This window comes from Phascolarctos cinereus, unplaced genomic scaffold, assembly GCF_003287225.1.
Source record: "Phascolarctos cinereus isolate Bilbo 61053 unplaced genomic scaffold, phaCin_HiC Scaffold_7;HRSCAF=346, whole genome shotgun sequence".
Lineage (NCBI taxonomy): Eukaryota > Metazoa > Chordata > Mammalia > Diprotodontia > Phascolarctidae > Phascolarctos > Phascolarctos cinereus.
In genome coordinates this window covers 155,578,094-155,594,781 of record NW_027556180.1, presented here as the reverse complement: position 1 = coordinate 155,594,781, position 16,688 = coordinate 155,578,094, and the positions used below count along the sequence as shown (strand labels likewise).

The 16,688-nt window shown below is 34.7% G+C and overlaps 1 protein-coding gene across 6 annotated transcripts in view; it reads right to left on the bottom strand.

Moving 5' to 3' along the window:
* TPP2 (tripeptidyl peptidase 2) overlaps positions 1–16,688 on the bottom strand; it is an 88,927-nt gene that overhangs the window by 46,035 nt on the left and 26,204 nt on the right. For all 6 annotated transcript variants that reach the window (XM_020964006.2, XM_020964005.2, XM_020964001.2 and 3 more), the window contains 6 exons: positions 15,550–15,626; positions 13,779–13,906; positions 8,268–8,367; positions 6,244–6,392; positions 4,843–4,958; positions 3,281–3,449 (listed from right to left, as the gene is read on the bottom strand). In XM_020964006.2, the coding sequence (XP_020819665.1) occupies positions 3,281–3,449; positions 4,843–4,958; positions 6,244–6,392; positions 8,268–8,367; positions 13,779–13,906; positions 15,550–15,626 (739 nt within the window). The remainder of the gene's footprint in view (positions 1–3,280; positions 3,450–4,842; positions 4,959–6,243; positions 6,393–8,267; positions 8,368–13,778; positions 13,907–15,549; positions 15,627–16,688) is intronic.

Sequence of the window (16,688 nt, the reverse complement as noted above, 5' to 3'; positions counted from 1 at the left end):
GAAAATACTTCTGAGGGGGGACAGGGTCAAAAGAAAGAAAAGAATAAATGGGGGGGCAGGATAGGATTAAGGGAAAATAGAGTTAGTTTTTCACAACATGTCTACTATGGAAGTGTTTTGCATAACTGCACATGTATAACCTATATTGAATTGCTTGCCTTTTCAAGGAGGGTGGGTGGGGAGGGAGGAAGTGAGAAAATTTGGAACCCAAAGTTTTAAAAATCCATGTTTTAAAAAAATGTTTTCACATCCAACTGGGAAATAAGAAATACAGGAATTGGGGTACAGAAGTCTCTCCTGCCCTGCAGCAAAATAGAAAGGCAAGAGGATAAGAGAAGGAGGGGAGAGATAGAAGAGAGGGCAGACTAGGGGAAGGGGTATTCAGAATGCATACCATCTTAGGGATGAGATGGGGAGAAAATTTGGAACTCAAAATCTTGTGGAAGATTTATTGAAATGCTGAAAACTAAAAATAAATAAATTTATATTAAAAAATATATAGAAATTAAATACAAATTTCACCAACTCTCAGTTAAGAAAATATATAACATTTTGAATGAGATTGCAATTTTTGTCTATATTAGTATTTCTGTCTTTATTTAGTTAATTCCTGGCCACCTTGTAGTTGACATAAAATTCGTGTGATTGGTGACATTTGAGTAACCAAACAGCAGATTAATTTTGGGGTCTGTGGGTGGATAGACACCTAGAGGGAACACTGAGGTTTCCTTCATTCCATGAGAACGTGTGCAAACTAATGATATCCTCTCAGTTCTTCTGGTGTCAGATATTTGTAAAGCTAACAGCTCTGCTCAATATCTCCCTGCTCCACCTTAAATATCTTACTTCTGTTTCTCCTTTTGGGTTGCCACAGGGCTCCTGCTTCTTTGCCCAACTTTGTATGACCACACTCTCAGCATCTAGCCCTTGAAATCTCTATATGGTTCTCCTTTTATATGGTTCTCCCAGTTCTTCCCTTTTACATCCACTTAGAAATGGACCAAATCACACACACAATGTTTTTGGTTGATTTAAGGAGATTTAAAGACCCTACTCATACTCAGTTATGAGTGATACAATCAAGAAATATTTTTACCTAACAATTATAGTTACTTTTAGGCAGAACAGAGTAATGAATTCTCAACCACCCTTACACTATTCTCTAATTTTAATATTTGCCACCCTCAGCAAATGGATTGACATTTGGCAAATCAAGAAGTACAAGTACTGGACAAGTCTTAGTGACTTAGAGAAATTATGTTTTTTATGTTTTGAAGGTCTTCCTCGCAGTCTTGTACTGAAGAGATTCAAGAAATTTTGTTTGGCACAGTTTGCAATAAATATGAGAAATAACAACGTAGTCCTAACCTTACATGTACAAATTTGTGTTCAGGTTTTCTGTCCAGAATGTATGCAAGTGTGCATGAATGTTTTTGCTTTTCTGCTCTCCTATTCACAAGCCAACCTATGAATTATCTAGATAATTCTCTTATGTTTCTTACTACATGTCTGAAAGTATGAAAGGAACAATTTACATTATTTTATATTTTTATGGGAAAAAAAAAAAGAAATTTCCTCCCATATCTAGGTAGGTGCAAAATGAGGGAGAATAGGAATTTCACAAAATACTAAAAAAGTACAATTTTTCAAAATGATACAAATTCAACTAGCACCCTTGGAAGAAAGTTTCAGGAGCTAACAATATGCATTATGTGGACCAAGACCAACTTTTTTTTTTGAGGAGTGGAATGGAGAAGAGGAATTGAATTTCCTTTACTGCCTAGGCTGGAGGCACAATGGCCATTCATGGACATGATCCTAATATTCATCACCCTAGGAGGTTTGACCCGCTCCTGGGGACTTCTCATATTGATACCAGACTTAGTAGAAATACCTGATTGGCTGTAGCCCTACTGCAGTTTAAGGGAGCCACTTAGCCTTAGCCTCCCTTCAGTAGCAGGGATTACTAGCGTTAACCACAATGCCTAGCAAAAGACTTTATTTTCTTCTTAAAGCTGTTAAAGACAAAAATGAAATTTCCTTGGATCTATGACTTATTTCACTGACAAATGCACTCTCTATCTCAATGTAGAATGCAACCAATACATACTTTCCTCGTGCTAACTTATTCTTACCCATGTCCTGTCATAAACCCTCCATAAGAGATCTAATCAATGTTCTGATTAGGCTTTCCTCTAACTCTTATCATTTCAGGGACATCAGTACCACATTTATGCTGTCTATATATTTTTACCTCATTCTAAATGACTACCAATCAACTGCATTTCATAATCTGGACAATAAGCATTTTATTCACTTGGTTCTTCCTGTAGGAATTGCTAGGCCATGGACCTTTATGAGATGATTAAAGAATGTTAGAATGTGCCTTGAAATCAGGACAATGTCAACTGTAAACAATAGCTTCTGGAAAACCTCACAGTAAACAGAGAATCCTTCCTGTATTTGAATATTGCAGAAGAAGTCCTTTGGTGAGCATATATGCTCCTGTTTTATGCCTTGCTTTATACTGATAATCAGAGAACTGCCGAACAAAATTACTTCTTTGCTTATATATAAAAAGGAATCTTTAACATATATGATTTTAACATATGCTTTCTTACCTATTTAAGGATATTTTTAAAAAATCAGCAATACATAATAACTCAAAATCAATTTTATCACTAAAGATGTGGTGAGCTGCATAGAATCACCTATAAAAGCATACTTATTACCATCTCAAATTTTCATCAAAGATACCCTTCTTATATGCAAAGACTATTCTTAAAGATTTTCTAGAGTTATGACATTTTTAAAGAAATCACTGGATCATAGATTTAAAGCCAGAAGTTTAGATGCCATACAGTCCTACCAATAGGTAAAACAGGTAAAGTGAATACACTTTACAAATGAGGAAACAAGCCAGAGACGGTAATTTGCCCAAGATATGCAGCCAAGCTGGAATCTGAACTCAGGTCCTCTCCAATCCAGTATGTTTTCCACTGAACTATGCTGCCACCCTAACTCACGAATCATATGGTAACTAATACTTTCTCAGTCTACTCTATGCCATGATAATGCATATAAACAAAATTTACAACTAAAATAGTTTGAATATGTATTTCTAAATTATTAATTTATAATTTTGGAAAGTGTTACATTTGGAAAGTGTAGCATTTCTCTATTTTGCTCCTGTATAGAACCAAATGCATAGTACCTACACATTCATCAAGTTTGACTATAAATACTTGCACAAAATTTACCTTATTTATTAACTGCTTACCAGTATTTTCAGGAAATACAGGTTCTATGCCAACCCCATGATCTGAAGGTGCAGCTACCTGGACAGGATCTCGGAGGTAGATGCCACGGTTACTTCCAACAGTAATAGTAAAACCTATTTTATTGGTGAATGATGTATTCTGTACGAGGTAGTCATATGCTTTATCAACCTGAGCAGAACAACAAACTGACAATTAGCAATATGTAAATTTAGCCAGAAATTGAAATTAAACGTAAGAAATTTGATACAAAAAGGTTAAAATGTTAAACCACACTAAAAAATACAGGCTTAAACTCCTAAGAATATTACAGGAATAGCCCTAATGACTAACATACATTGAATTTCCTAGGGTAGAACCTCAGGCTTCAAATGAGGGTGATTTTAGGTGTGGTCCTTTGATGCTTAACTTTAGATGAATAGATTGTTCAGTAGCCTACAAATAATTAATTTGTGGTTCTATGATTCCATTTTTTAAATTGTGAAGAACTTAAAAATAATCAGTGGTTAAAATTATCTCTATGTGAAAACATATCTCTATCCTTCAAATTCTGCCAAATCCAATTCTATAAGATGACAAAGGACAGTAATGCTGTTCATTCAAAAATGTTTTTCATATTTGATCTTGCAGTGTAATTAAACTGCTTCATTAGTTTCCTTTTCAGATCTCACCTTGGTTTAGTCTTGGCCTCTCACCACTGGCAGCTTTGAAACCCTGCTGGTGTCGAGAGGAGAGGTAGCTTCTAACAAATTACTAATAGAATGCGGACTATGTTATATTATACAATAAGAATGACTTTTACTTAATAAATGAGATTGACCTCCAGCTTTAGTAAGAACTAAGTAGTTCTGTCTCAATTTCTATTTTCAAATTGGAAGAAAAATATTTTCTTAATGATTAACTCTCAATCTACATAGTAACTATGTCATGAGAATTTCCTCTCCAAATTATAACAATAACTTTAGTAAAGGCAAAGTAGCTCAATCTACAAAAATTCATTTAGCAGTAGTCTATAAATACTACCAGTCTCACTCTCACCTCTTCCTAACTTTGCTCATACTCTTTTTTTTGTTTTGTTTTTGCTAGGCAGTAGGGTTAAGTGACTCGCCAGGGGCACACAGCTAGTACGTGTTATGTGTCTGAGGCCGGATTTGAACTCAGGTCCTCCTGAATCCAGGGCCGGTACTCTATCCACTGCGCCACCCAGCTGCCCCTACTTTGCTCATACTCTTGGTCCTAAGTAATCACTTTAGAAGCCACCTAATCTCTCACTTTAATTTAGTTCTACTGACCCCATTCTCTTAGCCATGGTTCCATCTTTATTTGCATCTCAATATTTTGCTTAAAAACAAAACAAAAGATTAACTGTAAAGCATGAACAAGAAAAACATTCTCTCTTTCATTTGCAGTACAAGAAACTACACTAAGTAAAAGAATAGAATATTTCAACCTAAGATTCAGTTAAATAAAACAAAAATTTCAAAGGGATTAGTCTAAAATGAGTTTATGCTTGGCTGTCATTTTAATGATTTATAATCCATTTTCTGGTACATGAAAACAATACCTGAATAATACCATGTCCTTGAGCAAATACTTCTATATTTTCAGCCTTCACCGCAGTATTTTCCAGTGCTCTTCTGACTGAATGAACTGTGTAATGAATGTCATTAGCTTTCAGTCCTAAAAGACAGGAAAATAAAATCTATTTGTAGAAACCTGGCTTCAGGAAACATTTTCTTTCAATTTGGGTTTACATGTAGCCTTTTTTGTTTTAGAGTATACCATTTCTGATCTGGAAATGAAAAAACAATTTTACTGAAATAACAATAGCTAATCTTTATATCATCCTTCATATGGTTTGCAAAGTATTTTTTACATTTATGATCCCATTAAATAAAAACCCTATGAGGTAGGTGCCATTACCACATATGAGGAAACTAAGGATCATTGTGATTGAGTGACTTCCTAAGATCACTGAACTAGTAAGTATCTGACAGGATTTAAACCCAGGTCTTTCAGACTCCCCGATTCCCCCCATTGCCTCCTGGCTAGCACTCCAGCCACTATGTCACACTGTCAAAATAAAAATCTTGGGTGGCCAAAGGGCAATGAAGAAATGAAAGACAGGTGTAATAACTATATATGGCCAAAGGTCAATGGATTAATGAACGGCAGGGTAACAAAACTTGTTACCAATGATGACTTACTTCCATGTTAAAAAAACAAACCCTATTCTGCCTGCTACTTACAAAAAGAACTAGAGGATGAACTCCACAATTTAGATAATAATAGACCTATGTCACTTCTCTACTCAAACTCCAGTGGCTCATCACTGCTTTTAGGACAAAACATTAACTTCTTGATTTGGCATTTAAAGCCCTTCCCATCTCAACCTACTTTTCTAAGACAATCACACATTATGTCCTTCTTAGATTTTGCAGCCTGTGACCTTTCTACTGTTCCTTCCTCACATGACTCCATAATCGTGTATTATCTATCCTCTGCGCTTGAAATACCACTACTTCCTCACCTTCACCTCAGAATCCTCTTGTTTTGTTCAACACTTCATTCATGCCCTATCTTCTAAATGGAGCCTTTCCTAATACCTCCAAGCTCTTAGGTCTCTCCCTCCTCCTTCCTTACTTTGTATTTCTTTTGAATGGGCTGTGCATGTCTCCTCCAAAAGAACGTATACTCTCTCAGAGCAGAGAATGCTTCATTTTTGGTTTTGTATTCCTAGGGCCTAGGAGTGCTGAACACAGAACAGATGTTTTAAAATAATGTACTGATTGACTGGACAGAATTTCTACAAGGATTTATGGGAAAACAAGGAGAAAATCTGCATAGTATGAGAAGTCATGAATAGGTAGCAATTTTTATCACTGGAAAGAATACCTATATGGATGCTTCACAGATAACATTAAAGGACAGAAATAACCTATCAAAAAAAAAATGATTTGTTTACCTGAGAGTATCAAAGCAAGGCCTCCACAAGCATTAGGAGAGGACATAGATGTCCCATTCATGAGCTGGGTTCCTCGTAATGTCCAGTTAGGAACAGATGCAATAGCTCCACCTGGTGCACTAATACTTACTCCAAGTGCTCCATCAGTACTAAGAATAAAAATGAAAATTATTAAGCTTAAATGAGCAATACAGGCAATAAAAGTTCAAGGAATAAGAATTCATTACAGGGCTACTACTTTCCTTTCTCATTTGTATTAGAATACTGATGAAACACCAAAGGTAGTGTTGCATAGTAGAAAATCTGTTGGACACGGATTTAGAAGACCTAGATTTATATCCTGGGTTCACACAACTATATGACCATAAGAAAGTCATTTATGCTCTTTGAGCTGTTTCCTCATCTTCAAAATGAGAATAACACATATATTATTGTATCAAGCCTTTATAGGGGAAGTACATTTTACACTTAAAGCATTTTACATACAAAGGTGAAAGATCATTATATGATCCTACACTAAAGTCCTGGATCCTGTGCTAAATCTGTAAAGGCTTTAAATATGGTTGTAGTGAAAGACTGTATGCCTATCATACAAGGACCAATTTAGCTAAGTTCAGAGAAGCTTCATAAAATAGGCTTGAGAGTGATGGATTTTTTTCAGCCCTGGCAGCTCTGGAAGACTATCAAGTCATCAATGGGTTACTATCTATACTCTGTGAAGACAGTATACACACATCATATACATTGACGAATTAATGGATCTTTTAAGTATAAATAGGATGTTTCTCATTATAAAGAACTTTTTAGGCCATGAACTTTACACGAATGTTAGCTATGCTATTTTATCATCTCATTTGACTCCATGACTGTTATGTCATGTCTCTGGCCTCAGTTCCTTAACTATAAAATTAGGGGTTTGGAATAATCAGCTCTGAGGTTTTTTCTAATTCTATGACTGTGCTAACTAAAAAATTATCAGATAAGGACTTAAGGTGGTGATCCCCATAGGAAAAGTGCCTTTTGCAATTTAAGAGGGAACTCTAGAAATTTAATACCCAGCATCCCCTAAAATCATATGAGGTAAGAGCTCATTTTGTCTACTGTATTTTCTGCCCATTCCAAAGCCCAGGGGAGAATCTCTTAACCACTATTTTACCAGGTGATTTCATTGCATAGAATCACCATTACCCTAGAAGAGAAAAAAATGAAAATAAGACTTGAGAAAGTTATTATACCTCTGGGATACTTTTTAAGCTCACAAGGGGCTACATGACCTAAAAAAGGAATAATTCTACCTGCTTAAAACTATTCAGTTGCTTTTAGTCCTCAGCCCAAATTTTTCCCAACCCAAGTTATTACTTCAAAAGCTAAAAATGGAATGGGCCCTGAAAGGGGTTGTTCAAGTCTGTAATTGTGGTGAAGCTCTGCAAAGGAACATTTGACTTTATCATAATTCTAAGCTTTAGAAATATAAGTAATTCAGTAACATAAGATAAAAAAATTCCTATACAATTATCCTAAAGATATCAAGAATGTCACAATGTTATAGTTATTCAGGTTATAGTAACTGAGACCTGACAGAAACAGAATTTATTTTATAGTTTACTTTCAAACTATTATTTTTTCCCAAACAACATTCAGAAAATACATTAAATTAATTGAACTGAATTTTATTCTTCTATTCACCATTTTACTTTGTGCAAGTAGTATCAGTAAAATCAGAAATTGCCAAAAGAACATAATAGGGAGAATGAATGAAATTAAACTTCTATCTACAGAGTCCACCTGTGGGGAAACAATAGTTTATATGTAAGTCAGAAATTAACTTCAGTGTCCCTTCAAACAATAAATCCTAATTCAACCATTTTAGAGATGAGAAAATTGAGTCCCACAAAGGGGAAAAATGGTTGGTCTGATATAAGATCATACCATTGCTAAGAACTTGGGTTTTAATCCAGGTCTTCTATATCCTCTTTCCATTATGCTTTTAATTTAATACCTTTAAGATATTAATTTTGACCTACCTAGGGCCTCTAGAAGACCAAGTGTATTGATTTGCTGGTAATTTCTCTCTTAGTGAATATTCAGCCACCATCATATCGGGAGAAACATAAGCACCAACTCCTACAAAACAGATTTCAGAATTAACAAATCAGAACAAAAACAAAAACAATCTCCAATGTTATATAGTATGGAAATAATTCTTCATAAAATGTCACTAGATTTATTGCAGAAAAAGAAAATCACTTTCAGTTAACTGGTGTGCCCACAACATTTATTAAATATACTGTATTAAGATTACAGAGAAAGTTGCAAAGGACAGATTACATTTGTTACCAGAGCTCACAATTTGATGAAGAAACCCAATACAAATAAACATAAATGACAAACTAAGGCATGAAAAATTTTGACAGCACAGAAAAATATACAAGTTCAAGGCATTCATAAAGAATATAAATACTCAGACTTCAGGGCTAGAAGAAGCTTTAGGAATAATCTAGTCTAATTCTCTCATTTTACAAACGAGGGCACTGAGGACAGATACATTAAGTGATTTTCCTACAGTCACGCAGCAGCAGAGTGAACTCCCAAACAAATGAATGTCCTTTCTACTATACAATACCACCATGCAAGCTGGGTGCAGGAAACTGAGAATTCAAGATTTAATCACAAATAGCTTTTGTCTATGTGTGTTTTTTTTTAAAGATTCATTAGTAATATTTACTTTAAATGAACTGCTCCCTTCCCTAGACCATTACAAAATTGGCTGCCTGATAAGAATACACTGCCTTTTTCCATCATCGCTAGGAAACATAACATTCCATATAATTTAATATCACAACTGTATTAGGTGCCATCCAATGGTTTTTTATTTGACTGTTCTATTGCTTTTTTCTTTTCCTCCTTTTTAGCTATCACATCTCAACATTAGATTATAGCAGCTCTAACCTACCCTTTCTATTTCTGACTTGTTATCCCTAACTATTGGAAAACCTATACCACAAGTTTTTAAATCTGCAAACCTAAACTGTATACAAAATTCTGGCCTCATAGTAACTCCCCACAAAGCTAAGTATATTTAGGAAAGGCCTCTTGCTGTTTATAGTCCTCTAAATCAGAGGCCAAACCCTTTTCTATTTTGACAAATATGACGATCTGCATTTTTAAAATTTCTACTAGTTACAGGTAAGAAGCCATAATAGGTAAGCACTACAAATAAAAGTAATGAAATAAGACTAAGTCAAGGAGCACAGTTGAACTTGACTATACAGCAGACACAGAGTCTGATGTGCTTACTGTCTGTGCATTCTATCATAAGACTTAACTATAAGGTCCTAAAACATAGGGACTATGTCTAACAAACTCTATGTCTGCCTTTTCCTAGCACTGTACATTATATGCAAGAGGAGCTTAGTATATAACTGTAGAACTGAATTCGACAAATGAGACTAAAACTTGGAAGCGTCCACAAATATATACAGTTCACAGAAATGATAAAGCAGCTAACGAATTTGGTTTACTGTAACTGAACACGCAATGTTACGGAACTGAAATACCTGCAGAAAACTTTAAAAAGTTAAGCTAAATTATCTAACGAACATGAAAATGTTTTCAATATATTCTGACTTTTTGTATTAAAAATAAAGTAGTACCACCTTTCTTCCAGTTCTTTGGAGTCCCTTTATCCTTCTGTTTTTTAGAAAATACATGAAAAGTGGTATTCAATTCTTGTAATTAGTATTTTTTAATTATCATGCAAAATTTTAGTTTAAATAATCAACAAATTATAGCAACTAAGAACAGGGCTAAGGACACATGCATGATACAAATCTAAGGTTTGGATTAGATGATGTCTGAAGTCACTAAAAGCTCTATGATTTTGTCATTTTAATTCTGGTAGAAAGAAAAAAAGACACCTATTGAAATGGATCACAAACTACTTATTCAACTGAACACATATTTATTATAAACAATGTGTGAGGCACTGTAAGGGTACCAAGGGCACAAAGATAAAAGATGAAGGCATTCCCTTCACTGAGGAGTACTCAATTCTATTGGGTAGATACACAACATATCTCAAATATATACAAAGTAATTTCAAGATGAAGAGAATGTAAATACCTGGGAAGATTAGGACAATTCTTGTAGAAATTGGGATCTGAGCTATGCTTTAAAGGAAATTAGAAATCTTACCAGGTAGAGATGAAGAGGGAACACATTTCAGACATGGAGGAGCATAAGTACAAAGGCATTACCAGGACAGGAAGAGAAATTCTATGCAGAAGTTAAAGCCAGCAGGCCAGTTTGATTAGAATTGAGAATGTATGATGGGGAATTATATAAAAAAGAATGGGAAGAGAGATGCAAACCATATGGTGAAGGGCTTTTGATATATCACAAAATAAAAGCCCTCTTCATACCTTCCTTTCTGGTGATTCTTTCAATAGGGAAACTGTGCAGAGAAAACATTAAAGAAAGTAAGAAGAAAACCCTCTAAATAAGTGAAGGAGACCCATCTACCAACAGGAGATAATTAGGAAATTAGCAGAATCCTGTCTGAGCTAACAACATAACAAGGGGGTTTTGATACAGAAGATAAGAGGAGGACGAAAAGAGGAATTTTTTTTATCTAGAGCCCCTCATTTGGGAAAATAAAGTAGCTAACAGAAGGGAGATGTTTGCTGTTTAACTGAAAATTGTTTCACAGGAATCACAAAATTTAAGAGCTTACCTAGTCCAAAATTCTCATTTTTACAAATAAAGAAACTAGCCCCAAGAGAACATTAAATAACAAGGTCAAACATCTAACATCTACTTAGCAGAAAAGTTGGGATTAGAAGTCAGTATTTCTAACTTTTCCACTATACCATACCATATCAGCATTAAGTTTAGCTATTTCAAAAGTTATACTCTTATAGAACTTTAGCTGGAAGACAAAATGAGAACACATTTCTATACATGGAAAATATAAAAATTTATTTTGCTTGATTATGCATATTTTGTTATCAGGATTAGACATTTCTTTTTAATTGAGGAGACTAGAGAAAATAAATGCTTGTTAACTGAAAAAAAAATGTACAGCTACACTGGAAAACTGTGTTCACAGCCCTTCACATGAAGGGAAGAGATGCCATCTTGAACTAGTGAAAGGTATGTTAAAATCATCATTCTCTGCTGCCACCTCTTGGTGGTGACCTAAAGTGAAGGAGAAAATAGTTGCTAAAAATCTATGAATTCTTTGAAATCTATATCATAAGTGACAGGATCACGATGACAGGCTTAAAACAAGATTTGTTTTTACAACAGTAGGGAGACCTACTCCAAACCTTCAGGTGCCTAAAAATAGCTTTTTCAACCAAAAATTTTCTTTTCTTCTTTCTATTACATGGTAGAATTAAAACTCCTGTAATTTAGTGGCAGTTAAATAAAATTACATTTCTATAAAATGGATTAACAATCTCGATATTTTCTCTACTGAGTAGAGGTAGATGAACTAGAGGAAAAGCTGTTGCACGTGCTATTAAATGCTCATTGTTTTATAGGTTTGTTTTACTTTATTTCTTTGTTAAAAAGGAAGTGGGAGAGTACAGTAGGAAATAAAAGTGGTGACAAAAAAAATTTTAGAAAACAGAATGTACTATGGATCAAATCATTCTGCTAAAAGTTTTCCTGGGAAAATGAAAGCAACATTGGAAAAACATGATTTTTAGAAATAATCCAGAATATTTGAATTATGATGGCAAATAAAGTGATGTAATGACATGCCGTTACAGACAGTAGGAATTTATTTGCTAGAAAGAGCATAACATCCACTACAAATCCAGGTGGAACAACTGTTTTAGGCTACTAGAGAATGAGTGTGTGAAAGGCAAGATGGTTCCCAACAAGTACAAAACCCTGGGGATGAAATTATTTGGGGACTGACAAAGGAAAATTCCTTCTTACCTGGTGATCTAACTGAAGGAAGGGACAATCTATATGTCAATGACTAGTGTAAGGGAGGCAAATTGGATATATTCCTGAAATCAGTACCAGGTAAACTACTCATTTGAGTTTGGTGGGCTGGAAAGAAAGCGGAGGTACATTTTTGTTGTTCAGTCTTATTTAAGTCAAGTCTGACTCTTTGATCCCATTTTGGGTTTTCTTGACAAAGATATTGAAATGGTTTGCCATTTCCTTCTCCAGCTCATTTTACAGATCAGGAACTGAGACAAATAGGGTTAAGTGACTTGCCCAGGGTCATGTAGTTAATAAGTGCCCGAGGCTGGATCTGAACCCAGGAAGATGAGTCTTCCTGACTCCAGGCCTGAAACTCTATCTATTATGTCACATAGCTGCCCTGAAGGATACAGTCCTTAATAGAGGTTTTATCATAAGCATGAGCTCCTGTACCAAATGCTAAGACCTGGATAGGAAGATTCTAAATGTCTTGATACTAAATAAACTTTCCAAACTGAATTTGTATCACTTGGAAATGTACAGCTTGATTTATCTAATGTTTAGCCCAAATGAACGTGGGTAAGTTATACTTGAAGACAAAAGTGGGAATAAGAGCCGTGTTAGGAACAAGAGGAAGGACTAAGAAAAAAAAAGACCAAGACCTAGTATGTATAGGACCAGAATTAACTATTAATAACATTTTTATAATTCTATAAGCTTTTCCAATGGTTTTACTTGGTCTTCCCAACAAAGCTTTCCTATAGTACTTAGTAATAAAAACCACAAACACATTTAAAGAAAAAGTTATGTGTGGTTTTCAAGGAGCAGAGCAAAAGGAAAAGGAAATGCTTGGGTGACAGAGGACTTTAGCTTATAAGGAGAGAAGGTAGCAATAAGGTATCAGGAGGAATCATAATTCAGTTCTAGAGCCTTTTAGTGGAAGAAAAGGAGGACTGTGGAACATATTGGAGTTAATGCCAATACTCTTTTTTATCATGCACATAGAACAAATTAAAAATAACATGAAAGGCTGAGGTAACATTCAAATCTTCTAGTCACTCTTGTTTTATAAATGCCTAGTGATAATAAGAAAAAACTGGAGTTCCACTATAATACAGGTATTTTTTACAATTCAAAAAAACTGGGCTCCAACTAAAGATTTCCACCTCTCTGTCTTCCACAATAGAAATGAGAATTCCTTCTCATTTAAACACACACACATACACACACACACACACACACACACACACACACACAGAAATTTTGGGTATTATGCTGGGAGCTAGAACTATATGAATAAAAAAACAGCCCCTGCTCCCAGAGAACACATATTCTTCTTGAGGTAGGGAGACAGTGAACATGGGGAGGTGGAGGGCATTTTATAATATATCTATCAGATTTGGATTTTCAGAATGTGCAATATCAATCCAAAAGTATGTTAAATTCAATTAAAAATAACAATAAAAAAGGTATTTTTTCATCTTAAGATACTCTGGCTCTGCTGTTCATCACACTGAACTGAATCTTATCATAGGTATCAACAAGTAATTTTAGAACAAAATATGCACAAATGGCTTTTTAATCAAAGAACTAACCTATTACACTTGAAGTAGTTCCACCTGGACAACCTACTGTGGAGAGACAAGGACCATTATTCCCAGCACTTGAAACATAGATTATATTATGCTTCCACACAGCTTCATTAATAACTTCACAAATCCTCCTGAAAGAGAGACAGAAGCCCTTTGAATGCACAAAACATTTTCCAACATTTTCTATGGAACTCAAATACTAAGCTGTTTCATAGTAAGTACAAATTACTTGAATATGAAAAAAAAAAACCCAGAAATTAGTTGTATCAGGAACTGCCCATCATAGAACTAAAAGAATTATAGGGATGACCTAAAACGGTAAAGAAAAAACAGCAGGAAAAATGGCATACAGATAATCTCTAGAAGTTTTAGTTACAGCAGAACTTGGCTGGGCTGGAGGGGCACTGAGGGAAATATGCTGGTAGAAGAGATGGAAGAACGCAGATTAGAGAGGAGGAAGAGAAAACTAAATTCAATTTTTATTAAGTGCTGACCGTGTAGAGCATAGCATGCTGAAGGGTGGGGATACAAAGATAAAATGAGACAAGGACCCTGCGTTCTAGCAGCTAAAGCTATGATGGGAAGTAAGGAACGATTCATCTTGAAAAGGGTTAATAAGCCAGAGGAAGAGACCAAGCATGTTACAAAATAGTAAGCCTTTTAAGGGCTGAGCAAGAGCAAAATAAAGGGGAAACTGATGAATTTTTAAAATTAAGGAAATGAAGCAGAAGGAGGAGCTAATGTAAATGAGCTTTATAAGAATACTGGCACAACACAAGTAAATAAATTTATCTTGAAAATAAGGCGCACGAGGATTATTCTGATAATAGGTGTCAAGAGGAGGAGTAAGATCAGATAGAAAAGTGAAGTGATAACAAGATATTATGAAAGTTGAACAATATCAGGATAAGCTGATTTCTCGGCAAGGGTTATATGTTGGTTTGGCTGATGCCTTACCTATATGTATTTTATTTAAGCTAAAAAATAATGAGATTATAAAGGCTTATCGTCATGGTTCTAGAAAATACAGTTAAGTCACAACCTAGCTATATCTAATACTTTTCTTCTGGTTACTGCTCATCACATTATTGATGATGACAATCAGTATTATTAACAAGTTCAAGAGATTTTGCTATAATGCATGTTTGAAAAATGTGAATTTGTTCCAATATAGCCAATTAACAGCCTGAGGCTGTGAATGTGTTCACTATTATAATACTTACGTATTTCTAAACCATTTAACATGCATTTATTGGTTCCTATTTTTTCAGTGAGTCACTGATGAAGTTTTTGAGTGCTATGCCCTAATCCCATTCTTCTCATAAGCCTGGTGGTTTTTATTGCTTGATTTTTTGATGTCGAGATCCTCTAATATTTTGCTGCTGTTCTTTAGCTGTTTTACAGTCATATCTGACTCTTTGTGACCACATTTGGGGTTTTCCTGGCAAAGATACTGGAGTGGTTTGCCATTTTCTTCTCCAGCTCATTTTACAGATGAGGAACTGAGGTGAAGAGGGTTCAGTGACTTGCCCAGGGTCACACAGCTAGTAAGTGTCTGAGGCCAGATTTGAACTCAGGGAGATGAAAATTCCTGACTTCAGACCTGGCACTCTATGAACTGTGCCATCTAGTTGCCCCTGCCCCAAAAGCATACAAAATCAAGTAATAAAAACCATTAAGCTTAAGAAGAAAATGAGGTTGGGGTACAGTAGATTATGTGGATGTTTTTATAGATGTGATCACAAATCATTAGTCAAGTTTTATTCATACTCACCCAGAATTTGGCCAGTGGGTTGCTTCTCCATAACTGTAATTGACAAGATCACATTTATGATTTATGGCTTCTATCATCTGTTTAAAAAAAAAGTTTCAGAGTTTTGCTTACATTCTGATTTTAAGAACAGAATACTTTCTGTAGACCAAGTTCATGCTATTTTTAAAAATTTGAGGTTTCAGATAAAACATGCAACCCCACACCAGTGATTCCCAAATAGCTTATAACCATGAATCACAATTTGTTAATAAACTGCAGTTAATTTCGTAGGTGCTATTATCCCCAAACAATTATTTGAGCTTTGTAACTCCAGTATTTCTCTTATAAAAGAGTTTAAAGAAGAAGGAATTTCAGCAAGAAAGTATAAAAGCTAGAGAATTTCAGCTGACTCTATTCCTACTTTCTGTTTGCGCTATAGATTTGTAGTTTGTTTATCATCACCACACATTTTTACAGCTCAAGTTTCAATGACTTCTTTAGAATTCACCCACCTGAATTTCAGGAAACTTCAATTACTGGTTTTAGAAACTATATTCTAAAAAGCATATTACACTTCATTCAAAAAGTACTTGAAAAAAATCTTTTAAATCAAGAAACTTCAAGGATTTTACTTCTAGGAGCATTTTATATAGGCTATTCCTTCCAGCCTATATAAGGTGAAAAAATCATTATTTTAAAAAGATCTTACTTTTCAATAAAAATTTCTCTAACCACTTAATCATTTACATTAACAAGTACAATTCGTATTTTCCAACTGTCTCAGAAAAAGCTTTTATTTTTACAGATTAAATAACAGACATAAACAAATACTATGAAATAGAGGGGAAAGCATGGAAATTGCAAGAGGATCTCAAATCTAATTCATATAAAATCTACAAGACAAGGATAAATATGTTTAAATAATTTTAAATGCTAATGAAGGGAATGAAATACAGTGGAAAGAGTCCTGGCCTAGAAATGTGTTCTAATCTCAGTTCTACCATAAATTAACCCTTAGGCAAGCTACTTGAGCTCTTGAGGCCACAGAGTTCTCTTCTTTCACACAAGCGCATGGAAACAGATGATTCTCCATAACACTCCATTTTCCAGCTCTAAAACTTTACTCTAACAGTGCAAATGTTACTGTAGGAAATGCTTAG